At 41.4% G+C, this 27,680-nt stretch overlaps 1 protein-coding gene across 1 annotated transcript in view; it reads left to right on the forward strand.

Annotated features, from left to right (window-relative positions):
* bmt2 (base methyltransferase of 25S rRNA 2 homolog) overlaps positions 1-27,680 on the forward strand; it is a 177,508-nt gene that overhangs the window by 17,151 nt on the left and 132,677 nt on the right. Inside the window, exon 2 of the mRNA XM_068050577.1 lies at positions 12,764-12,905. Within this exon, the coding sequence (XP_067906678.1) occupies positions 12,764-12,905 (142 nt within the window). The remainder of the gene's footprint in view (positions 1-12,763; positions 12,906-27,680) is intronic.

Here is a 27,680-nt window from a genome sequence, read left to right on the forward strand (position 1 = left end):
AGTTAGTACCTTGTTTAAACTGTGCCTCTGGGTCTGCTCTGTGTTAATACTCTCATTAATTCACTTACTGTTATACTTACCCGATTGAAATTTTTAATTTCCTGGCTGCTAGTTTGAATGAATACCCTAGTTTAGAGAGAAAAAAAGAAATACTCACCGACCAATCACTTACCTGCTTTCCTGTGATGTCATACTTTTATTTTTATCTCCGCTCTGGCTCTCAGCTCCTGCATTTTTGCAATCTCATATAAATGACCAGTATATCTATTTTGGTGGTGGTAACAGCGTTAAAAGTAGTAAAACAGTCAGAGATTATGGATATATTAGTTGTCCTTTTCCAAATCTTGCTAGATTCTGAGACTGTATTTAGGATTTGAAAGTAGCAAATGTTGCAGTTTTATTCAAGAAGCAATAAAAGGACACCAAGTAACTAGATCAGAGTTTAAGATCAGCGATTGGAATATTGTTCGAATTCATCAGGGTCAAAGTGAGTGAACACTTGGAAAGCTGATCAGCATGAAAGGTTGGTCATGTCAAACTGAATAGAATTCTTTGAGAGTCACTGAGGTGGTGAACAGAGAAAGGTCAATACATGAATTGTGAGAAATTATTTGGTAAGGGTCTACCCAAGAGTTCTAGCTAAACCTGAGGCGCCTGGAACTGGAGATATCCTTGTGACATGGATAGGAAGCAGGTTGGAAGAAAGGAGACACAGCACTAAGTTAAAAATGATATTCCAGATTGGTGGGCAGTGACAATTAACGTTCCCAAGGATTGGTCTTGGACGGTTGGTGTGGGGGCAGCTTTTGTCATGTATGTACATGATCTAATTTTGGGAATTGCAGTGAGTATATCCAAGTTTATAGATGACACCAAGCTAGACACAGAGTGAATTGTTCTTTTTTTAAAAAAAAGCAAATTTACATATAAAGTATACATACAATAATGGCTGATGCAGTTAAGTATAAACAATATTGATGGAGTGCATTTTGAAAGCATAAATACCAGTTGGAGCAAAATCTAAAAGAGACAGCATGATGCTGGGCGTGGGAGTATGCTAATTCTGTACCCTCATTTCCTGACTCAACAATATCAATGCTGTCCCATCTTTCCCCTTTGTAAACCAGCTCTTCTGAAAATCTGCCTGTATCCTATCCTGCGCCAACTCCAACTTTGTCATTGCCCTTGGACATTTTTCTCTGTTAAATGCACTATATAAATGCACGTAGTTCCAGTTTGGTTTTCTTCATATCGTCCATTCATGCATTGGAGTGGATTAAGATTAGTAGTTGGGATATTTGCCCTATTTGCAGCATTCTTTAATACCTTGATGTAATTCTTTTGAATCCTATTTGATTGTAAAAGGAGGGGCGATGGATTGCAGAATTGACTTGTATTTAGATTTGCAAAAATCTCCAGTCTTTAGTTCAAGAACATTCAAACGTAACTCTTATTCGGCATGCTTCATCAGCCACAAGAATAAGCTTAAGAGAATTCATAGGTAACACTACTCACTAGCTAGTCTTGATGTAGATGACGTAAGGAAACCACTTGTGTCCTTTTGCATTATTAAAGGAGTGGTCAGTTCTTTTTGTTTTTGGCAACATTCTTGTAACACTCCAATAATCCAAATCCTGAGCTTGAGCTCAAGCAGCTGAGACACATCCTACATGGTCCCCCAAGTACCTGAAGTATGCTGAAGTTCCCACATTAAATTATTTTCTTAAAATCTGCTTTGTTATATTTTATTCACACGTCCATCTCAATATTAGAGTTTGTGTGAGATTGACACTTGAAATGCAATAAATATCTGCTTCCAAAAATGAGTATCTGTCCAATGATGTAAAACTAATGTTTCAAAAATTGTACACTGCCAGAGATTGGTCTGAAAGCTTCAAAGTAAATTTAGTAGTAGATAACCTTTAGGTTGACCTAGTTGCTTACAGAAGTGCTTGTGGTAAGCTGAATTTTGCAACAGTTGCGGAACATATCTTGCGACCTATGATTGCAGAGGACCAGATGGTACTGTTTATTGGTGTATCTCTTCACCTCCATATACGTGTTCTCAATCCATTTCAGCTGGATGTGATTGGCTGCTTACCCTGCTTGATGACACAGTCGAAGCTGAGCACAGTCGAAATATTATGAACCAAAATGTTGAGCAACAACAGTGGGAAAATTGTTCAGTGATGCTGTGCACTTGAAGCTCATTTGTACCAACTGGTGATGGATTGCATCAGTTCCTTTTTTGTCAATAGAAATTTCGTTGAGTATTACTTGGTTCTGATTAATTTTCAATCCTGAGATTTACATCAGTGCAGTTCAACGTTGAAAACTTTCCCACATTCTCTTGAAAATGCTTTCTGTTGCAAATCACTTAATTAAGGAATTGGGACTAGTTCTCCATGTTCTACCTGCAAAAAATTAAAACTAGAATGTGCCTATGTTTTCTCATTCTCTATGTTTGGTATCCAACCATGGGGATTTCAAGGTGTCCAGGAACAGTAATGTCCTCAAACAGGGTAAGAGGCCAATCGCATTGAAGTATTCTCAGACAGCAAACTAGGAATTTAAAAAAACCAGATTATCCTTCGCTTTTTATTAGTTTTATAGAGAGCAGAATAAATGATTGGGATGTACACATTAGAAGCTGTATCATAAACTTTGAAAAAAATTATATTAAAAGCTTTGAAGTTTTATCATAAGGGAAAAATTTGACATTACAGAAATATAAAACTTGTTTTCCTGAGCCAGAGAGGATTTTCGGCAGTAGTTATGATTTAGTATGTCGTTAAAAACCCATTACACCTTATTAAAAAGGCATAATTATATCGGGGGGCTTTAACAGCAATATTGCAGTGTAAAAGGGGATGTTGTCATTAGTTCGGTGATTTCTGATTGATTGAAGTCTGTGGGGAATGACAGCAACTTCTGGATTTCTGTGTTTAACAGTGCATGAGCGTACCCTAGAAGTTGGTTTCAGAGGAGTAATGATTGCAATGCTGACAGTTTCACAGTCATTACCTCTGCAAAGTCCGGGCCCAGTCCACATGTTTCTATTTGTGAGGAAGCATTATTAATAAGCTTGGCCTACTTGGATTCACTAGGAGTGCCCTTTCCTGCAAAATGCCATACATTTTGTTTTGTATCTAGACTGCAAAATTATTTGACCTTTTTCCTTTCAGGTCAAAAATTCCTGCAGGTACTTAGAGCCTGAAATTTGCAGTCTACGACAATGCCCGTTAGAAAAGATTTTTACAAATGATCTCTTTGGAATGTAAGAGTTCTGCTGTTTGCTATTTTGATCAAGCCATAAAGTTTTTAGCCCAACCTCGCATCTGATGAATCTAGGTTTCAAACCATGTTTATCAATTCAGGTGATGTTAGTTTTCAGCTTTCTTTTGGAACATTGTATGAGGGAAACACTCCCATCTCCTGTTTGTATGCAGGTAGCTTGGACAGCTTTGAGTTTGGTCTGTTGTAGCCTTGTACTGTCTTCTTGGCCCATTTTGAATTTCTCCCTTGGAAATTAGTCATATTTACTTTAGCCAGTTGAATTAACAAACCCCAGCCTTTCAAGATGAAGAAAATAGGACCTGGATAGTGCTGTTGTTTTAACTCATCTCTAAGTTTTTCTTAAGGTTATTTGAAATTGATATTGTAAGAATTTTCAATTTTATCTTCTGCCATTTTGTGCTTGAATGCTGATTGTCACATGGAAGCTAGATGATCCTTAAGGGTTTTTTTGTTGATTGTACTATCGTGAGTCATAAAATTGAGAGTATCTTTTGGATTTTCTAACCTGACCTCCTCGCCCGCCTTCTTTAAATGGAGACTTCCAAATTTACTGGTGAAATTGCACTGTTGCCATCAAAAAACCTTGCAGGGCATTCTACCAGTCTTTTCACATCTTCCTTTCAGTACAATTACAGTCCAGACTTCCACCTGAATGTTTGTTATGAGGATGTACTGGAAATTAATTAAAGTAGCTTGACTCAGTCCTTTGTAGGCCTGGGGATCCTGTGCTGAACTGCTCAGTATTATGCCCATTTGGTAAGGGTTTAGAGTGCGCAAAGTCAAATATGGGACATTAAAAGCCGAAAAGAGACGGGAGCGTTTCAATTTAAGCTGTATTCAAATTTGTGACTTCTAAGTTTGAAGACTAGATTCTAACTCAACTCATGTGATTTTCTATGAGACACTGAAATTATTTTTGTCAACATTTCAGCAACAACAACTTGTATTTATATTGCTTCTTTAATGTAATAAAGCAAGGCCTTCAAAGGAGCAATTATAAAGCAAAATTAGACACCGAGCCACATAAGGCGACATTAGGGCAATGGCTAAAAACTTGTTCAGAGAGGTAGGTTTTGAGGAGTGTAATTAATGAAGAAAGAGAGGTAGAGAGTTGGAGAGGGTTAGGAAGGGAATTCCAGAGCTTAGGGCTTAGACAGCTGAAGGTACGGTCACCAGTGGTGGAGCAATTAAAATCGGGGGTGTTCAAGAGGAAGAATTAGATGAGCACAGGTATCTCGGAGGATTCTAGGGCCGGAGGAGATTACAGAGATAGGGAGGGGGGAGGCTACGCAAGGATTTGAAAACAAGGTTGAGAATTTCACATACAAATCGAGGCATTGCTAGACCAGGAACCAGTGTAGGTCACCGAACAGAGGGGTGATGGGTGAATAGAACTTGGTACAAATCAGGATATAAGCAACAGAGTTTTGGATGATATCAAGTTTACGGAAGATAGATATGGGAGGCCAGCCAGGAATGCGTTGGAATAGTCAAGTCTAGAGGTAACAAAGACATGAATAGGGGTTTCAGCAGCAGATGAGCATTACGGAGGTGGAAATAGGTGGTCTTAGTGATGATGTGGATATGTGGCTGGAAGTTCAGCTCGGGGTCAAATATGACCCCAAGGTTGCGAACAGTTTGGTTTAGTCTCGGATCATTGGCAGGCCAAGCGATGGAGTTTGGAGCAGGGATTGAAGACAGTGGCTTCAGTCTCCCAATATTTAAATGAAGGAATTTTCTGCTCCCCTTTCTGTACTGGATGTTGGATAAGCAGGCGATAATTTAGCAACAATGGAGGAGTCGAGAGAGGTGGTGGTGAGATGGAACTGTGTCATCAGCGTACATGTGAAAACTAATGAAGTGCTTTTGGATGATGTTGCCAAGGGGGCAGCATGAAGATGAGAAATTGAAGGGGACCAAGGATAGATCCTTGGGGAATACCAGAAGTAATGGAGTGAGAGGAGAAGCCATTGCATGTGATATTTCAGTTATGATTCAGATAGATGATAGTGGAATCAGGCGAGTGCCTGGATGACAGTAGAGAGGCTTTCTAGATGAATGGTCTGGTCAGCATGTCAAAGGCTGCAGACAGGTTGAGAAGGGTGAGGAGCGATTGCTTTTGTGACAGTCACATAGGATGTCATTTGTGACCTTGATAAGAGCTGTTTCGGTATGATGGCAGGGGCGGAAACCTGATTGGAGGGATTCAAACATGGAGTTCTGGGAAAGATGGGTACCGATTTGGGGGGTGGGGGGAAATAGCACATTCAAGGACTTTGGATAGGAAGTGAAGGTTGCAGATGGGGTGGTAGTTTGCAAGTATGGTGGAGCTAGCTTTGGTTTTTTGAGGAGAGGGGTGATGATGGCAGACTTAAAGGAGAGAGGGACAGCGCTTGAAGACAGAAGCATTAACAATATAGGCTAACATATAGGCTAACAGGAGGGGAAATTGGGTGCTCAGGAGTTTAGTGTGAATAGGGTCAAGGAAGCAGGAGGTGGGTCTCATGGATAAGATGAACTTGGAGAGATTATCGGGGAGATATGGCTGAGAATGGCAATGTCTATTGCAATCGCCTGACACAGCGTCCGCTAAGTCCTATGTCCATTTCGACAAGGAGCAGAAACAGCAGATGAAGTAGCAGACATATTTCTTCTGAAATTATGTGTTCCTTCGTCCATGAAGCTCGTTTTAATGCCGGAGCCGCTATGGGGTCACGTCGGGGATGGAGCCGCAGTGCCCAGACTGGGGCGACGATGAGCGCATGCCAAAGGCCCAGCAAGGCCTCGGCCCCCCCGATGGTCTCGTATGGAAAATCCTTGATCGGATCCCGGGAGAAGCTCCACATCGCGGCCGACCATAGCATTGACCCCCCCCCACCCCCTTCCCCCCCGTCGCACCCTCTCCCTCCATGAAATCGCACTGTTTACTTGTTAGCTCCTATCCCTAAGCAGAGGCCCTAACAACCCCACTGCCATGTGGGCATCTCAGGAGAGACCAAGGCTAAGGGAGTAAACCTTAACAGAAAATTCGGAGTGGAACCCCTAAGGCGGTCATGTGTCACCTTTGGCATGTTTCCAGTAGTTCCTGCAGCCATACTGGTGCCAAACGTCGTGCTCTGCACTCCTTTGGACCCCACTAGGAAGGCCGAGAGAGGGGTTTTGACGCTTGGGCAACTCGCAACCTCCATACGTCCGCCCAGGCATGCGCCATGGAGAGGTCACTCCATAGTCGCCTCACAGCGACCAAAACTGCACGGAAGGCAGCAGCTACGGGTTATAAGTCCAGCTCAATTGGCGTAGAGATTGGGCGCCATGGGTTGCCTTTGTCGGTGGGAGAGATCATCGCATCTCACTGGACAGCTACTGCCCGCCTCAAATCAGGCAGCCCCCGGTCAGAAAGGTTCTGTTTCGCCACAGTCCACCTGCTTCAATGGGTGCTTGGAACTCAGGGTCATTGCCCAACAAGTGGACTGTAACACCGCACCAAACAGCATGACAAAAAAAGGAAAGAAGGTATCAGCCCTTCATCTTGCAAGCTAGAACGTCAGAACTGTGTGTCCTGGTCTGTCATCGAGTCATAGCGATGCAGCACTGAAACAGGCCCTTCGGCCCACCAAGTCTGTGCCGACCAACAACCACCCATTTATACTAATCCTACATTAATCCCACATTCCCTACCACATCCCCACCATTCTCCTACCACCTACCTACACTAGGGGCAATTTACAATGGCCAATTTACCTAGCAACCTGCAAGTCTTTGGCTGTGGGAGGAAACCGGAGCAACCGGCGGAAACCCACGCAGTCACAGGGAGAACTTGCAAACTCTGCACAGGCAGTACCCAGAACCGAACCCGGGTGGCTGTCAGAAGACCTTACACAAATCAACGACTCTCGGAAGACCGCTATCATTAACAACGAGTTCAGTAACGTTGCAGCACTTTAGGAGACAGCCTCCCTGCGAGCGGATCTCTAAGAGAGCAAGACTACACCTTCTACTGGCAGGGTAGGGATCCTGAAGAACCAAGACAGCATGGAGTGGGCTTCGCCATCAGAAACACTTTGCTCAGCATGATAGCGCCACCTTCAAATGGCTCGGAACTCTTACTGTCCATCCAACTGCTCACCGTCTCTGGCCCAGTACACCTACTCAGCATCTATGCTCCTGCACTCTGCTCCCCACCTGAAGTTAAAGACCAGTTCTATGAGGAACTCCACAATATCATTAGTAGCATTCCTAATACCGAACATTTGTTCCTGCTGGGGGAGTTGAATGCCAGGGTTGGGGCTGACCGTTACTCATGGCATTGGAAGGATGAATGAGAATGGACAGAGACTGCTGGAGTTGTGTACCTATCACAACCTCTGCATCACCACTCATTCTTCCATACTAAACTCTGTCACCAGGTTTCATGAAGGCACCCAAGATCACGTCATTGGCACCAGCTGGACCTCATCATCACGAGGCGTGCCTCTATAAACAGTGTCCAAATCACGTGCAGCTTCCACAGTGCGGACTGTGACACCGACCACTCCCTGGTCTGCAGCAAAGTTAGACTTAAACCAAAGAAGCTACATCGCTCCAAGCAGAAGGGCCGCCTGCGCGTCAACACTAACAGAATTTCTTATCCACAGCTGTTACAAGAGTTTCTAAATACACTTGAAAAAGCCCTTCAAAACACTCCTGCAGGGGATGCAGAGACGAAGTGGGCCCACATCAGAGACGCCATCTACGACTCAGCAATGACCACCTTTGGAAAATGTGAGAAGCAGAATGCAGACTGGTTTCAATGTCATAATGAAGAGCTGGAACCTGTCATAGCCGCTAAGCGCAGTGCACCGTTGAACTACAAGAAAGCCCCCAGCGAGTTAACACCCGTAGCACTTAAAGTAGCCAGAAGTGATGACTACCGGCAACACCTATGCAGTCGTATTCAGCTGGCCTCTGACACCAGAAACATCAGAGGAATGTATGATGGCATTAAGAGAGCTTTTGGGCCAACCATTAAGAAGATCGTCCCCCGCCCCTCAAGTCTAAATCAGGGGAAACGATCAATGACCAACGCAAGCAAATGGACTGCTGGGTGGAGCACTACCTAGAACTGTACTCCAGGGAAAATGTCACTGATACCGCCCTCAATGCAGCCCAGTCTCTGCCAGTCATGGATGAGCTGGACGAACAGCCAACAAAATTGGAACTCAGTGACACCATTGATTCTCTAGCCAGTGGAAAAGCCCCTGGGAAGGATGGCATTAGCCCCGAAATAATCGAGTGATAAGCCTGCTATACTCTCAGCATTCCATGAACTGCTTTGCCTGTGCTGGGATGAGGGAGCAGTACCACAGGACATGCGCGATGCCAATATCATCACCCTCTATAAGAACAAGGGTGACCGCGGTGACTGTAACAACTACCGTGGAATCTCCCTGCTCAGCATAGTGGGGAAAGTCTTTGTTCGAGTCGTTTTAAACAGATTCCAGAAGCTGGCCGAGCGTGTCTACAGTGCGGCTTTCGAGCAGAGAGATCCACCATTGATATGCTGTTCTCCCATCGCCAGCATATATCAAAAAGCATATATATATAATTTTCACAATAGATAAAATATCTTAAGGGCTTTAAGCAGTAGAGATGTTCCGACTGAGCTGTGCCTCCAGACTATGTGTCTGAAGCATACAGCTACAAGAGAAATGCCGCGAATAACAGATGCCCCTCTACATTGCTTTCATAGATCTCACCAAAGCCTTTGACCTCGTCAGCAGACGTGGTCTCTTCAGACTACTAGCAAAGATCTGATGTCCACCAAAGCTACTAAGTATCATCACATCATTCCATGACAATATGAAAGGCACAATTCAGCATAGCGGTGCCTCAGACCCCTTTCCTTTCCTGAGTGGTGTGAAACAGGGCTGTATTCTCGTACCTACACTGTTTGGGATCTTCTCACTGCTGCTCTCACATGCGTTCAAGTCTTCAGAAGAAGGAATTTTCCTCCACACAAGATCAGATGGCAGGTTGTTCAACCTTGCCCGTCTTAGAGCGAAGACCAAAGTACGGAAAGTCCTCATCAGGGAACTCCTCTTTGTTGACAATGCTGCATTAACATCCCACACAGAAGAGTGTCTGCAGAGACTCATCGACAGGATTGCGGCTGCCTGCAACGAATTTGGCCTAACCGTCAGCCTCAAGAAAACGAACATCATGGGACAGGACGTCAGAAATGCTCCATCCATCAATATCGGCGGCGACGCTCTGGAAGTGGTTCAAGAGTTCACCTACCAGAGTTGGCGAACAGCCATAAAGGCGGGACTAAAGAGTGGCAAGTCGAAGAGACGTGGCAGTTGGCAGGAAAAAAGACAAGTGCAAGGGGAGAGCCAACTGTGTAACAGCCCCGATAACCAATTTTATCTGCAGCACCTGTGGAAGAGTCTGTCACTCTAGAATTGGCCTTTATAGCCACTCCAGGTGCTGCTTCACAAACCACTGACCACCTCCAGGCGCTTACCCATTGTCTCCCGAGACAAAGAGGCCAAAGAAAGGAGAGATTATGGGGGAGATAGGCGAGGATGATGCGAGTTCAGGGCTCGGGCAGGGGGGACTTTAGAGGAAGTTTGGCCCAGTGGGCTAGAGGAAGGGAGGGAAGTGCCAGAAGCAGCTGATCGGATGGTCTCGATCTTGGTGGCAATGAAGTCCATGAGCTCCTTGCACTTATTGTTGGAGGTGAGGATGGAGGAGACAGGGGAGAGGGGTTTAAGAAGATAGTTTTCAGTAGAGGAAAGAAGCCAGGGTTATCTTTGCATTCCAGGACGTTCCTGGAATAGTGAGCAGTTTTAGCAGTTGAGAGCAGGACCCGATAATGCTTTATGTTGTCCAGCCAGATCTCGAGGTGAATGGCTAAACCTGTTATCTGCCATATCCTTTCAGATCTGTAGTTTAAACAATTTAATGGAAGAGAATGTTTTATTTGTGCAAGGTGCTTTATTAAGCAGAGCACAGTTAAAAGATGTCAAGTTTTTTTTTGTTAAAACAGTTTTAAAACAGCGAAAGGACAAGAAAAAGCTTTTTATATAGCGTCTTACGCGACTGTGGGATATCCAGATCACTTACAATGCTCCCTCCCCTCTCATTCTCCACTTGCTTATGCTCTCCTTGCCCCCGCCCTTGCTGTCACCGCCCTCACTCTTAATAAAAATTATTTACGCAGCTGTTGCAAACATCTGAACAACTCTTTTTGAAGTGAAAACCCTAAAATAATTTTGTAAAAATGTGTGCTTCCCCTGAACTGTTATCCCACTTCAGTACATCAGACCTTCCCTAGATCCGAGGAATTTTCTACTCTCAAGGTACTGTCAGGCTCCAGAATGATTGAGATTATTGACTTATCTGTCTTTGCTGTCGATATAGCATTGAATGGTTAAGCAAATGATTGAATCAAGTATGTGTCTTTTTTATTTTCCTTCTAATCTCTCTCTACTGTAATATTCCCTTAGCTGGGAACAGATGAAATGTCTGCTGACGTGTATGAGTTGGCCTGACTATTTCTCCTGGTATTGAACTGATTTTGTTCTCCATGGGAGTTGAATATTCAATCTCTTATGTTAACAGCCTGCTCATTTTTTTTAGGTTAATTTAACATTAATGCTGCAGAATGAGGTATTGCTGAATTGTGTGTATTATTTATGCCATGTCATTGCAGTGATGTGACAGAAACATTATGCTCATTTGATGGTTCTCAGTCCACCGCATTGTGAGTGGAATATTGGTTAAATTACAAATGCAGTTTTTCTTTTAAGGAAAAACAATTATGAAAAGACCTTTTATGTTTCTTTGGGAGGTAGATTTTTATTTTGTTCATGCTTGGAATGTAGGCGTTGCTGACAATGCTGGCGTTTATTGCCCACCCACACCAAGACCATGTGAAATACCTTAAAGAATAAGCTGAGTTAGATTGAAAATGAAAAGGTAGCAAAGGATAAAATTAAGATTGACCTATGTATTGTGGTAAGAAACAATCATTTGTAAAGCTGTAAAATAACTTTCAGCATCAGGGTGGAGTGCAAACCTTTGATTTCATGGCTCCTCTGAGCTCTGAATTATGTAGTGCATTATGTGGAACAAAATTCTTGGCACTTATAAATCTTCAAGAGATATACTTGTTCACGCTGCAAATAGTTTCTGATTATAGTATCAGCAGGACATCAATGGAGTTTATTAGACCATTAGCGTTTTTAAAAAAAACTTCAACTGTAATGTGAAGAAAGTTACTGGTTACGGAAATAATACATTCATTTGATGGGTTCGTGGCTGCGATGTGAAGAATCAACAAGTAAGAACATGTACTGCTGAAGGAATAAACACAAAGGCAATGATCTTGTAAAAAATTTCAATTTTATTTAAACCCAGTTCCCCACATACCTGTTCAGTTCAGAAGTGAAAGGTTTTTTGCCTTTAGTCATTTTTATATACTTTTGTTTTGGCTTTTAGAATGCATACTATTAATTGCAAATTATAATTGTATCCATTTCTGTGACATTGAACTAATGAATGTTTCATTAATGATTCATAGTATTCTGTTTGCCATAAGAAATTGAAGTAGTGAAGCTATCTCTAAGAAAGGAAGGAGTAGGATATAAGCCCCAACCATATCCAAGACTTGCACTAATAAAATCGAGTATTTGGTTGATAGAAATAAGTTGAGTAATTATGGTTTCATAAGTTTAATTTTATTTAGACACTAAGACTTGCTGCCACTTCTTGTTTGCTGGGACATGATTGTACTTCATTTCTTTGCAGTGTTTAGATCCATATTAAAATAAATAAAATCAGGTTAATGTTTTAAGGGGATCTCTTTATCAAAATGCTGAGCAGAAGGGATTGGATGCTGGTCTTCCATCTCTAGGATGTGGGTTTACGTCCTTCCATCTGTGCAACTTGGTCTGAATCTGGCTCTCTTTTTAGAATGAACATCTCCTGTGTTTGCTAGCCACAAGTGGGCTATGCATAATGAATCCCGAGCAGTCTACACCTAATTTCTGGTGGACATTGGCCTGCAGGACATAACTGATGCCAATGCTGTCCCAAATTGGCAATATCCACAGAAAGGTGACAGGATATCTGGTATTGGAAATGTGTTATATTGGTTCAGTGGGTCTCTGTGCTGAGGTACATTGCATATTATTGGGGACTGAGGAAAGGGAATTTTACTGTGCATCTTAGCATGATATCCCTTCACTAACATTTAATTACTTCTGCAAACTTATTAGATTTTCAATTTAGGGTTAAGATTGAGAATCCCAATAATAACTGAAAGTGTGAAATCTAAGCATATAAATTACTGGCGTTGCACAGTCTTGACACAAGGCATATATACTGACCTATTGGAAAATCTATTCATTAAACATTACTTTTTCTTCCCAAGAAGGTGTTTTTATTTCCAGATGGTGCATAACTTTGTTTTGCTTTCCCACAGTGGGAGACTTTGACAAGATCTGGCGTGAACATTGCGAAGATGAAGAGACTTTGAGTGAATATGCACTTGCAATGAAGAACTTGGCAGATAATCATTGGGCCAAAAGCTGTGAAGGCGAAGGACGGATTGAGTGGTGTCGAAGGTATGGTTTTAAAAGAAAAAACTTGGGTTACCTGGTTTTCTCTTACACCAATAAAACTTGAAAGCAAAATGTAATTGTATTTTACATTGTTCCTCATTCATTCAGCTTGACATGCAAATAGAAAATTGCTATCCTACGGGAGAAAAGTATTAGGACTGTCGACCCTTTGTCATCTTTGCCATGACTGTCTGTGAAAGGTTGGGTCAGCCTACACAACTAGAATATACAGAGTTTCTATGACTTTTGAGGATCTCTGCCTACACTCTGTATTCCTTTTTATGGTCAAGCAGTAAACAGGCTCAACCAGGCAGGCCGCAATTAGGAAGAGTAGCTGAAAGCTAAATCCAAAAGATGAGTTTTGAGAAAGTGATGGAATGTTTTGGGGAGGGAGTTGCAAAGAGTAAGTTCATGATGATGAAAGGCTCTTCCACCCAAGGGATGGTGGGATATGCAGTGAGCATACACAAATCACTGAAGCTTTGTTTCTGGAGAAATGCTTTTTGGGAAATCCAGTTGGCAATCGTTCGGAAGGCAACAAGAAGTACCTTTTAAGGGTGCACAGGTCTTGAAGAAAATTTTCCTCTACTTGACAACTAGAAGTTCCACTGACTCTCAAAGAAAGTCACCTGCTCAAATAAGGTAATCTATTTCAGAGTACAATCATTGCAAACGAAAGAGCTTTTTGTGATTGATGAGAGAGGCAGTTTGTCAGTATTTGTTCCGTCGTGTCCCCAGGCACAACACCAGCAGTGGGTAAGATGATTTTCACAATTTTGTTTTAAATTCACTGTTTGGAAGTCCGCAAGAGCAGCTTGGGGATCACCCTTTCTTTATTCCACTTCCCATTTTTCACTGTAAGCAGATCACTTGAGCCTTTGTTTGGTCCTTTCCCAAAGTAGCAAGTCTGCTATTTAGACTCTGGTATGCAGAATCGAACCTGGACTATACTACTACCATGGCACTAAGAGATGTTGCTGAAACTTGGTCAGATATTGGAAAGAAATTGTTGATGTGTGTTTAAAAAAAAAGTGTTGCAGTAATAATAATTGGTGGCACTAATTGACTTCGCAGATATACTCTGGGTAATTGTATAGGTAATTTATGAAAGAGATAATTCCATTTTATAGAAATGCGGGAGGGACTCAATACAGCCTTAACTAAAGAAAGATGAATGAGAACAGTGGTCATTCTGGTAGCATGCTGCAGTAGAAATTTACCTTCTGAAGTTGAGTGGAAGTACTTTTCAGAATTAATGCACCTGGCACATTGTATTGCAACTTATTATCATATAATTTGGGACTTCTGTTGCTGTCATAGCTGCATAGTGCAAAAAATCTGTTTCCTAGTGGTTATTCTATCTGAAGTTATGTATCTGGGCACCTGTTCAAGTGAAGATTTTATTGAGCACGAGAAGGTATTGGCATTTATACCATACATTTTGATTTCACTCTTTTGGAATTATGCGCCATACTTATTCAAATTGAATTCCAACTGTTCATCATGAAAGTGTAGTTTTAAACTGCTATTTGAAATGCCAAAAGGATTACCAAGGCATAGTGTGCTTTATCTCTGGGCCGGTTGCTGTGATGGATATTACTGCATATGGACAGTCTACTCGACTCCTGCATATGCATGATTGCAACATTGAAGCACCTTCCCTATGACTCGTCTGCCTCATTTCAGTACTCAGTCTATTTATGTTAATTCCAAATCAATTAGATCAAATTACTGGTTAATGCTAATTGTTCTAAAAATCCTCCAGTGCCAATTGCTTAATTCAAATGATCACTTACATCAAATTTTGATATAAAAGCATCTTTGAATTAGTGGCGGTAGTTGTTTTAAAAAAAAACTGCTGACTGGTAGACCTCTAATGACATTGGTCACGGAATCATGAATGAGTAAAGTGAATGTTTATTTTTTTTTTCCAAAAAAGTTTGCCTCCAAAACTCCCACTGACAAAAACCATTGATCTGACAGTAAGGAATAAAATGTGAATTTAATCAGACAGAGCAATTATCTAGTGAAGCTTCCAGATTTTTGTCCAGCTGTTGCGAGCGGTACTTTGATTTCATCAGAGTGATTGCTGAGATTGTTAGCTCGTACAACATGTGCGCCACACCCACCCTCCCTCTCCATCGAGAGCATTAGACGCTGCCTGACCGTTGCCATGACATGGCTCATTATTGGTTGGGGTTTACTTTATTCTGACTTCAAGCAGTTATTCCGATTGGTTGAGCACAATGATAGCTTCTGTCTCAGTACAATATTGCTGATGTTTCCATGCTGCTGAAGCCTGGCATTTTCACTGGTGCTGCATACCATTATATCAGATAGCCAATAAGCAGTAACCCAAGAAGTAAAGCGCACACACCAATCAAAAAACACTTGTATGCTCTACTTTTTGTTTCACCTTTTTGCCAACAAATAAGCCATGCAAATAAGTACTGAGTTCACATCCCCAACGATGGTGTCTGTTACTTAATGTTTACTAATCAAAAATGCAATTAGCCACATTTGTCTAAAGTATTGAACAGCACTGGAATAAAACACTGATCTCAGGCATCTGGTACTGCAGATCTGTTGAAATCTTCCTTTGTTGAAGTCGCCCTACAGCATCAAAGTTTGTGAGCGAGTTTTAAGAGAGTCACAATAGGTTGTAGGGGGTAACTGTGAAGTCAGTTGTTATGACAAAGTTTGGTTTAGGTAGGACATATAGGGAGGGTGGAGGCTGTATGAATCCAAGCTGTGTAAGTCAGGGATGGAATTTGGATGTGTGGTAATGTCTGACATTGATACACTGGTTATTTTGCTTATTTTTATCCAAGTTCATTTTTATTTTCTTTTATCTTTTCCTGTTGAGTATTAGTTATACAATGAGGTGGTGAACTTTCTGTTTTTAACTTGCATTTTGATTGGTAGTACGACACCTTTTTATCATTGTCATCCATCTATAAATTATGTTCCTGCTTCCCTAATGCACATTACGTGGCTGTCTGTTAATGTATTCTGGGAAAGGAATCAGTAATTTCCAAGAGGGAAAGTGGGAAGGAAAGAAAAATGTCCTTGCCTGAAAATAGCAAATGTTAGAGAAATACATCAGGTGATTCAGCATCAATGAGGAGAAAAGATAGGTTATAACGCTTGGGTATGTACCCCTTATCAGAACTGGAAAGCACTACTGACATTACTTTTCCAAATGACTTGCAACTCTGAGACTGATCGTTATCATACAGACTATTTGTAGCCTTTTGAAAATAACGTCATCATTTTAGGTGTCAATGATTGACTGTTGGGCCTGTACAGGAGAGAATGTACCTCAGCTATTAGAACATCAGAACTGGAGTAGGCCATTCAGCCCATCGAGCCTGCTCCGCCATTCAATACGACCATGGCTGATCATCCACTTCAATGCCTTTTTCCCACACTATCCTCATATCCCTTTATGTCATTGGTATTTAGAAATCTGACAATCTCTGCTTTAAACATACTCAGTGACTGAGCTTCCACAGCCCTCTGGGGTAGAGAATTCCAAAACTTCACAACCCTCTGAGTAAAGAAATTTCTCCTCATCTCGGTCCTAAGTGGCTTCCCCTTTATTTTGAAATTGTGTCCCTTGGTTCTAGACTCCCTGACTAGGGGAAACATCTTACCTGCATCTACCCTGTCGATCCCTTTAAATATTTTGTAGGTTTCAAGTGCGATCACCTCTCATTCTTCGAAACTCTAGAGAATACAGGCCCAGTTTCCACAATCTCTCTTCATAGGACAGTCCCGCCATCCCGGGAACAAGTCTAGTGAACCTTAGTTACACTCCTTCTATGGCAAAGTATTCTCCCTAAGGTAGGGACCAAAACTGCACACAGTACTTTAGGTGCAATCTAGCCAAAGTTCTATACAATTGAAGCAAGATTTTGCTACTCCTGTATTCAAATCCTCTTGCAATAAAGGCTAACATACCATTAGCCTTCCTAATTACTTGCTGCACCTGCATATTAGCTTTCAGTGACTTATTGACGAGGGCAGCCATGTTCCTTTTGTCCATCAACACTTTCTAATCTCTTACCATTTAAGAAATACTCTACACATCTGTTCCTCTTACCAAGATGGATGATCTCACATTTTTCCACATTATATTCCATCTGCCGTGTTCTTGCCCACTCACTGGGCTGAATTTTACCAGCCCCATGATGTCGGGGGTCGTAGCAGAGGGGGGGGGCATAAAATACTTGGGGGAGCGGCCCGCCATGACCCCCGACGTCGAGAGGGCCTCGCCACGGTTTACCGGCGGCAGCGAGGCCTTGGTGCGGACCCCTGGCCTTCATTAGCATATTGTAATGAATGCAAGTACATGGTAAACAGCTTACCTAGACTGGACGGCCAACTGATGGTGATATTCCGGCCTGTGGCTGGAATTCCCATGCCTTCCGATCCCCATTTGGGGATTCAAAGCGAGACCCTGGTGAGGAGTGAGGGAGATGTTTAATTTTCATGTCGGGGGTGGGGGGAGCAGTAAAAACACTTTATTGGATTTGGGGATGGTGGGAAGGGGTTGAAGGGCAAAAGTGATGAGGTTGGGGGGGGAAAATTCAGGTTGGTAATAAAGTAAATTGTCTACATATTTTCCAATAAAAAAAAAATTAGTGGGTAAGGGCCTCCAGCTTTTAAGTATTTTTCAAATGAAAATGCACGATAATGTGACTTTAAAAATTTAATTTGATCCGAAGAGCTTGAAGTCCTTTAAAAATGGCGCCAGCGCGGTGGCGCCGGAAGCAATTGACGGAGATGGAGCGGCCACCCCCTCTACGTCATTGGGGGCGGCTGCTCCTTCCCCTCCATTTAAATGAGCCCCCATGTGAAATATCGTAGGACTCCGTTGCGGCGCTTCCATGTCTGAAGGCTGCCGACTTCAAAGCGCGCTGCTGCGATGTGCGGTGCGCTAATAAAATTTAGCCCGTTAAGTCTCTCCAAATCCCCTTGAAGCTGCTTTGCATCTTCCTCACAACACACATTCCCACCTAGTTTTGTGTCATCCGCGAACTTGAAAATATTACATTTGGTCATCCAAATCATTGATATATATTGTGAACAGCTGGGGCCCAAGCACTGATCCTTGCGGTCCCCGACTAGTCACAGCCTGCCAACGCGAGAACGACCCGTTTGTTCCTACTTTCTGTTTACTGCCTGTTAACTAACCCTTAATCCATGCCAGCATATTACCTTCTATCCCATGTGCTTTCATTTTGCTAACCAAACTCCTGTGGGGGACTTTATCAAAAACCTTCTGAAAATCCAAGTATACTACCTCCACCAACTCCCCTTTATCAATTCTGTTGGTAACATCCTCAAAAAAACTCCCAACGGGTTCGACAAACATGATTTCCTATTCATAAATCTATGTTGACTATGTCCAATCAGATAATTTATTATCCAAGTGTCCATTTATCACATCCTTTAGAATAGATTTTAACATTTTCCCCACTACTGATGTAAGGCTAACATGTGTTTAGTTCCTTGTTTTCTCTCTCCCTCCTTCCCTTAAATAGTGAGGTGACATTTGCTACCTTCTAATTGCAGGAACCATTCCAGAATCTAAAGAATTTTGGAAGATGATCACTAATGCATCCACTATCTCCATAACTACCTCTTTCAACACTCTGGGATGTAGAATATCAGGTCCTGAGGACTTATCAACCTTCAGCCCCATTAATTTCTCCACTATAACCTTCTTACTAATACTAATTTCCTCAATTCCTCAATCTCCCTAGTCACTTGGATCTCTAATTCTGGGAGATTTCTTCCTCAGTGAAGACAAACACAAAGTAATCATTTAGCTTCTCTGCCATTTCCCTGTTCCTCACTGTACATTCTCCTGAGTCTGCCTGTAATGGACCTACATTTGTTTTAGTTAGACATTTCCTTTTTACGTACCTAAAGAAACTTTTGCAGTCCATTTTTATGTTTTTTGCTAGTTTACATTCATTTTCTATTTTCCCTGTCTTTATCAATTTCTTCGTCCTCCTTTGCTGTATTCTGTTATCCTCCCAAAACTCACGTTTACTGCTATTTCTGGCAACTTTATAAGCCTTTTCTTTTAATCGTATACAATTGTTAACTTCCTTCGTTAGCCACGGTTGACTGCCTTTTCTTTTGGCGTTTTTGTGCCTTGATGGAATGTATAGTTGCTGTAAACTATAATAATTCTTTCAAGGCTATCCATTGCCTATGTACTGTCATACATTTTAATGTATTTTCCCAATCCACCTCAGTCAATTTGCCTCTCATACTTTCATAATTTCCTTTGTTCAGATTTAAGATCAGAGGGATATAGTTCAAAATACCAGCTGTACCATGACAAAAAAAAAAGATTCCTTGTTTTCCAAGTGAAGATCTGTGCCGAGCATAAGGCGTAATATGGCAGGTGTGTTAATAAAACACAGCCCGCAATGATTCTGGGACTTAATTATGGGATTCTTATAAAATTGGGCTTGTTACCATCAAAAAAATGAGATTAGGAAGTATTCCGTTTTTTAAAAATGCTGAAATGTTTGGATAAATTGACGTTTTAAGTTAATGAACCTAATTGCATCCAATCACAGGATTAGAACGAATACAAGCCTTATGCAAACCTCAAATTAAAAACTTTCCTCACCTAATAGTAAATATGTAAAATGAACCTGCAGCAAAAATGAGCACTTATGTTTAAGTATTTTTAAAAAGCAGCTTTGCACCTAGCTACTGACCTCTTTAACCGTCATTACTTTTATACCTACAAGTATGGATGATTGACTGGAACACCATGACTGCAGCTTTATCTTCTTGTAATGCCATCTATGATGCATCAGTTTAGGATTGAATAATGTAGGATTGATGCCCTTAAGATTTTTTAGGTGAATGTTTTCAAGAAGAATTTCAGAGCTTCCTTTTCATGGAGTTGTTAGCTAATGTTATTCACTACCTGCGTGCTAACAAATTAATTAATATCTATGACAATACAGATTGTACCTGGTAAATTGGAAGAGGCAGTCTCAACGGTCTCATCTCATTCCATGTTTTGTTCTTGTATGTTTTGCCTGCATTTGCTCCATCAAGTTGACATCTGCTGTTAAAATTCTTAGGATTTTATTCTAGGCTGTCTTCTGGGGGTGAAAATTAAATTGACAAGAGTAGATATTTCTGGCCCTAATGACCTCTCTGTAGAGCTCTGATTTAAAAGTTGTCATTGTTTTATCTCTCAATGTTAATATTTTGAATGCAAAAACAATTTGAAAGCTATCGTTGGCTTTTCTGAGGAAGGAGGGTAATTGAAGCAGATAGGTGGGCTGAATTTTACAGACCCCCTGACATTGGGGTTGTGGCGGGGGAGGGCCTGAAGATGCCTCCGGGAGAGGGCTGCCATGCACCCTATTGCCAGGAGGGCCCATCCCAGTATTGCTGGCAGCAGCGAGGCCTCGTGGCGGCACCCCCCCCCCCGTCCCCCCGTCCCCCCGAACCTGCCGCTTGGCAACGGGACCGTCATTTAAATATTTAAATAGATTAAAATCAATTAATTAATTATGTTTACATTCCCACCATCTGTCCCAGTGTGCTCTTGGTGCTGCTGGCCAGCACTCCCATGTCTTTGGATCCCCCTCCGGAGAAATGAGGCGGAACACTGCTGGGGTGGCGGGAGGAGGTAAGTTTCTTGGGGGTGGGGGGGGGGGAGGGGGAGGTGAAAGAAACATGGTAGGAAAGGTTTTAGGTTATGCACTTTGTTGGGGGGGGGAGGTCAGGTGGTCAATGTAAATGTTTTGGTGGAGGGGAGAGGGCAAGTAATTAATTTTATGGTTTTTGGGGGGGTGGGAGAGGGGCAAAATAAATATTTTAAATTTTTTAAATTAACTTTAAATATTAAAATTGAACGGTAGGGCTGGAAGCCCTTTAAAAATGATGCCTGCACGTAGGCAGCTGATGCCATTGCCAGGAACGGACAGCCCGCCCCCTCAGTGTGTTGGATGTCTCCTCCCACAAGGTACCTTTTTTAATATATTCTATATTTCCTTCCTGATCTAGGGATGCTGTGACTAATTACAGTGCCCTCTTTTTGTAGCAGTTCTTCAGATTGAACAGCTCAAAGCTGGATTAGTAGCTCCGTTCTGTGCCATACATTGGGTCAACAACTGGACCACTGGGAAAACTTGTCTGTTATATCTGCATATCACACAAACCTAAATTCAGTTTTCATTAGTACTGAGACATACATTTTTTTTGGGGGGGGGTGGGAGGAATAATGTTAAATATAAAAAGAATAATTAATGTATTAGGCAGATACCAGTTAGCCATTTGATCTTCTATTATTCAGTGCCATGAATAACTTAGGGGGAAAAAAATCATAGTGTGCATGTACAGTGTTAAGTTTATTCATATTTTGAAGTTAACTTCTACATAGATGTAAAATTCATTAAATATTTAAGCAGTTCAAGCTCTTTGGAATTAGAATGCTGACACCTTCTGATCCAGTTTCATGCGCAATTTCAATAACCGATTGAAAATGTCCCTCTAGATGAGTGGAAAATAAACAGTTTAGTACTTTGGTACAGTACCTTTTATGGAAGACAAGTTAGGTGAGTCTTAAGTCATAGTGTGGCTTGCTTTTAGATTATGCGCAATATGATAGGTTTAGGTCACAACAATCTGAAATCCTTTATCCTTCCTCCCTCCATGCTTTTTTAAAAAAATCTTAATCTCACCTGTTCTCAAACCAAACTGTTTTTTGTCTGTCTCAGCTGTACTGATGTACGACAACAACAAAAAAGCCTTATGATAGGCTTGATCAGTAGCCAGTATCAGCAAGACTCTATTGCATTTTCACTTAAGCTAACCTACATCATGAAGAGGGTGGGAAGAAGTGAAATGTAATCAGAGCAATCACTTTCAATTTTCCTCCTTTTGGAATTCCAGTAGGTTGCAATTTAGTATGACAACTCTTTTAACAGGTACATTTCAAAATTTCCCCCAAGTTTGGTTATTGCAGCTGTTGATGGTCTTGCTTGCATGTACTGAGGAAATTACAATAATGAATCTTTTTGCACCTTACTGGAAAATGGTGATTGATTTTCTTTTTTACGTAAATTGAGAGGTTTTTTTGGGTGGTTGGTTTGTATATGTTTGTTCTGCCCTTTCTAATACATTGGGACTTCCTATGTTGGCAGCTACTTAAAAGTCTGTTTGAGTTCGGAAAACAAATTTTTAAAAATAGAATTACAACTTTTGCCCCTTTCCTGTTTAGGTTCCCCCATTACTGTCACCTGCCACCACATGATCTCCTCTAGCTGGGAGTGAGCGACGGTCTAGATCCTGGATGTCTCTGTTGCTGCTGTCAATTGCTGCTTTTTGATTAGCCGACAGGAGATGCACTTCTACTGGGTGGGACTGGTGCTGCTAGTTTTCCCTTTCGCCCTCCGATGGAGCACCTTACTGCTGCACAACACTTCATGTGGCGAACTGGACAAAAACTGGTGAAGCTCTCGGTGAGGACAAGTGAGTTTGAATGTCCTTCAAAACTGGAATTTGAGAGCTTGTGGCAAGCACTTTGGTTAGTAGTCCAGTGCTCCTGTTGCTAAAACTGCCAGACTATTTGAAAACTTAAAAAAAAAGGTAGAAAGAGCAGCAGGAAAATGGCAATTTAACAAAATATCAAGATAAAATCCAGTTATTGGCCTGTATTTGGAAGTTTACTAGTAGCTCACAACAAAGTTGAGTGCAAACCAAAAATGATGTTGGAAAACTTCAGAAATGAAAATGACAAAATGCAGTTGTAACAAATAAAAGATTATTGCTGAGAAAGGGTATTACCTTTTTTAAAAATGTGCCTTGGGACATGCTTAATCATGGCAATATCCCTTTGTTTTTTTCTGGTATCAGTTCTAATTAAAATCTAAAATGAAACCAGTCTGTCTTTAATATACAGTGCTCATACTCCAGTGATGGAGAATACTATTGAAATGTATCTATGGTTTACACTGCTAATCCTGCATCTGATGATGAAGGCAACCAGAGTCATCTACATCTATTTCAGCCTGGGTACTGGTACAATTGAATCCTGACAAAGCAAGTGTTTTGTCAAGAAGTGATGTATTGAAATCAGAATTGCTGAAAATGATAGTCAGTTGTCATATCTTTATCTTATTACTAATTTAATGAACAAACAAATGGGAATGTCTTTAAGGATATACATCTTGTATAATGAGTGAACTAAATATGATTTGATACCATGATAATGTACGATTTCAGTAAATCATAGAACATGTCCAGTGTGTATTGAATATATTCAGAATTTCTAATAATCAATCTGTTTCTATATACAGATAAATCTAAGTCCCTTTTCCTAACACATGTACACAGACTAAACAGGAATTCTACCATATAGGTGTAAGGTTTACAAGATGCCTATTTTTAACTTTCCTCACAACTGTCTTAAATCATCCAGTCCAAAGTTTGTATTAAAAAGCAGTTGCGCCCTGAGCCAATCAACACAGGGTCACTGTACAACCTGAGTGCAATGAATTAAAGCACTTCTTTCCAGAGTACTCAGAGATGAAGTTAAACATAAGGAGGAATGAACTATTACTACTTTATTGAAAAACATTTAACTGAACACAACTAATATTGTCAAAGTTAACAATTGAGAATTTCAATAGACACTTCTGTCGAGGTTCTTAACTGAGTTCAAATTGTTAACCAGCACAAATATAATAACACTAGCACTGCCAGATTATAGTTTGTTAGGTTCAATGTCCTAAGCTTCTAGTTCATTTCAAGCACTTATTGATAAGTTAACAACTTGGAGTATGCAGGGTTTTCAACGTTGTGGATACAGAAATATCTGGTCCTTTGGGCAGATTGAATTTGGGGTACTGACTGCTTCAATTCCTGGGTGATGATAGCAATGATCCACAGTCTCTGGTTATCATCTTGTCCTGGTTTAGCTAACATTACATCTACATATTTCCCTGTATTGCTATAATAATATACTTCCAGAGACAATGTTGTTGCAATATACTTTACAACTTGGGTGCGAGCAGCCTAGTGGTTATGATAGTAGACCAGCAACTCGAAAGTCGTGTATTCAAAGTCATCATGGCAAGCTATGAAATTGAATTCAATAATCTGTTCATTTGTGGGCTCGCATCAGGAAATGTCCATGAAAAAAACTGACGGTCAAACCCAATTGATTCACTAATCCGCTTCAGGGAAGGGAATGCGCCACCCCTAAACACAAGTCCAGTCTCACATATTGCGGTTGACTCTTAATGCAACTAATGATGGGCAAATAATACAGCTTTGCCAGTGCTCCCTATGTCCCAAGAGCAAATAAAAAAATTACTTCTGTCAAGTTAAATCTTTTCAAATTTATTAATCGGCAGCCTCACTTTTAACCTCTTTCTCTGCATTTACTGAAATGCTTCAAACGTTCTTTAAGGAAAGGACAGAAATGAGAAAGTGTTAAATATTTGAGCAGTTTGGAACTTTTCCTTTGCCTCTATCTGTCTTACCGGTTGTGGTATTTTACACCCCCCCCCCCCCCACACCGCCCTGCCAACTTTTCTGTTTCTCTGCTGGCTTCCTTCTGCCTGATTTCCTCCTCTTGATGGGTGGTGAAGAGAATGGTTTTACACTTCAAAATTCACTGGGGCTATATCTTGGTGACCTATTAAAAGAAGTTAATTTCTTCCACGTGTATTTTCCAAGTTGTCAACCATCTGGGCAGGCATATGTCTAAAGCTGCGATGATCAAATTTCAAATATCTGATCAAGTCCAGGCCTTTTGCCACTTTACTTCTTTAGCTTTCCTTACAAATAACTACATTTCTAACTTTAATATCTTCTAAAAAGCAACTTTGTTTATACTAAAGCTGTTTTAATGAACAAATTGATGTATCAGTTGCCCTCCTAAGCTTGGTGGGTTTATTAGCAGAATCAAGTAAATACTTGCTGTTTGTCTTTTTTTGTCTTCATATTTTCTTGGAGACCTGATTCAGCTGAAATTCCAGTGTTAACGTTTGGGTTTTTACCAGGGTTCAAGTGTGGTCGAGCTCCAGAAATCTCCAGGATCAGATTCATGTTGGCTTTTGTATTGGGGCACTAAAGGGCAAGTTACAGATTTCCAATAACATTAATAAAAATGGTCTTGCTTCAGAAAATATTTGGCCTTGTAGTTGGAAAAATGCTTTAGAGACAGAGTCCTAAGGATGATATCTTTTGGAAAGAGTCCTACAGTATCCTGAGCAGACTTTTGATTGTTAATGTTGATCATTTGCACCAGTTCTTGTGCTCGTTTAATTGGCAGACAGGTCTGGTTTAAGTGATAAGAAATAAATATTTTTATCTTGCACCTTTCTCAAGTTCAGGACATCCCAAAGTGCTTCACAGCCAATGAATTACCTTTTGAAGTATAGTCACAATTGTTATGTAAGAAAAAGAAATTGTACTTAGCAAGATTCTCCAAACAGGAATGAGTTAAATGACCAGTGTATTTGTTTTGGGGATTTTGGTTGAGGGTAATTGCTTCTTGGCTCCCATGTTAGTTGATATTGTAAACGCTTCTTTCTCGTCAGCTACTGTCCCGCTCTCCTTCAAATCAGCTATCATCATCCATCTCCCAAAGCCAACCCTTGACTCTTTCGTCCTTGCAGACCGCTACCCCATTTTCAACCTTACCTTCTCTCCAAAGCCTTCAAATGTGTTGTTGCCTCCCAAATTCATCTTTCCCGCAACTCTTTGTTTGGATTCCTCCAGTCAAGTTTCCGTCCCGCCACAGTACCGAAACGGTTCTTATTTAAGTTACAAGCGACATCCTATGTGACTGTGACAATGGTAAACTATCCCTTCTTGTCCTTCTCGACCAGTCTGCAGCCTTTGACACAATTAATCACACCATCCTCCGCCAATGCCTCTCCACCTTTGTCCCGGTGGATTGGACTGCACTTTTCTGGTTTCATTCTTATCTAGCTAATAATAGCCAGAGAATCACCTGCAATAGCTTCTCTTTCCACTCCTGTACATTTACCTCCAGAGTCCCCCAAGGATTCATCCTTGGCCCTTTCCTATTTCTCACCTATACGCTGCCCCTCAGTAACATCATCCGGAAACACATTATCAGTTTCTGCATTATGCTGATGACACCCAGCTCTACCTCCCCACCTACACTCTCTCAACCCTTCCAGTGTCTCTAAATTGTCAGACTACTTATCCAACATTCAGTACTGGATGAGCAGAAATTTCCTCCAACTAAATATTGGGAAGACTGAAGCCATTGTAGTTCGTCTTTACCATAAACTCTATTCCTTAGCAACCGACTCCATCCCTCTCCCTGCTAACTGCCTGAGGCTGAATTGGATGGCCACTTGAAGGAAATAAACTTACAGGGCTATGGGGATCGAATGGGACTGACTGGATAGCTCTGTGGAGAGCCAGCATGGACTCGATGTCCCGAATGGCCTCCTTCTGTGCCATAAATGATTCTATGACACTATTAATCAGACAGTTCACAAATGTGATGTCATATTTGACCCTTGAGATGAGCTTCCAACCATACATCCACGCCATCATTAAAATCGCCCCTGCCTCAGCTCATCTGTTGCGGAAACCATAATTCATGCCTTGGTTAACACTAGTCTTGACTATTCTAACGCACTCCTGGTGAGTCTCCCAGGTTCTGCCCCCTGTAAACTTGTCATCCAGAACCCTGCTGCTCATGTCCTAACTTGCACCAAATCCCATTTATCCATCATTCCTGTGCTTACTGACTTACATTGACTGTCTATTAAACGTGCCTCAATTTTAAAACTCTCATCCTTGTTTTCAAATCCCTCCATGGCTTTGCCCCTCGCTACCTCTGTGATCTCTTTCAGCCCTGCAACTCAGCAAGTTATTTGTGCTCCTCTAATTCCGCCCTTACCAGCATCCTCGATTTTAATTGTTCTACCTTCAGCTTCCTGGGCCCTAAGCTCTAGAGTTCCTTCCCTAAACATCTCTGCCTTTCTACCTTGCTTTCCTCCTTTAAGGCGCTCTTTAAAACCTACCTCTTTGACCAGGTTTTTGGTCATCTGTCCAAAGAATTGCCTTATGTGGCCTGGTGTCATATTTTGTTTTATAATACCTTGTAAAGTGCCTTAGAGTCATAGAGAGATACAGCATCGAAACAGGCCCTTCGGCCCACCGAGTCCGCGCCGACCATCAACCACCCATATATACTAATCCTACATTAATCCCATTTTTCCCTCTCACATCCCCACCTTCCGTCAATTCTCCTACCACCTACCTACACTAGGGGCAATTTTTTTACAATGGCCAATTTACCTATCAACCCGCAAGTCTTTGGCATGTGGGAGGAAACCCACACGGTTACATGGAGGACTTGCAAACTCTGCACAGGCAATACCCAGAACCGAACCCAGGTCGCTGGAGCTGTGAGGCTGCGGTGCTAACCACTGCGCCACCTTAGTACATTTTATTCAAGGTGCTATATAACTGCAAGTTGTTATTGTTGCCCTTGTATCATTGTATTTTCTATTTCAAATGCTTATCTAGCTCCATTTTAAATAATATGTAGTTCTTGCCTTAAGATGATCGCATTTGCTAATGACCTCCTGAGGGAAACAGGATCTTTAACAGTCCCCTTGATTCTACTAGTGAGTCTTAGTCTATACCCCTTGTTACCAATTTGCTAACTAGCAGCAACAATCTTCACCATTTACCCTCTCAAGACCTTTCATAATTTAGCAAATCTCTAGA

Source organism: Heterodontus francisci, chromosome 18 (genome assembly GCF_036365525.1).
Source record: "Heterodontus francisci isolate sHetFra1 chromosome 18, sHetFra1.hap1, whole genome shotgun sequence".
Taxonomy (NCBI): Eukaryota; Metazoa; Chordata; class Chondrichthyes; order Heterodontiformes; family Heterodontidae; genus Heterodontus; species Heterodontus francisci.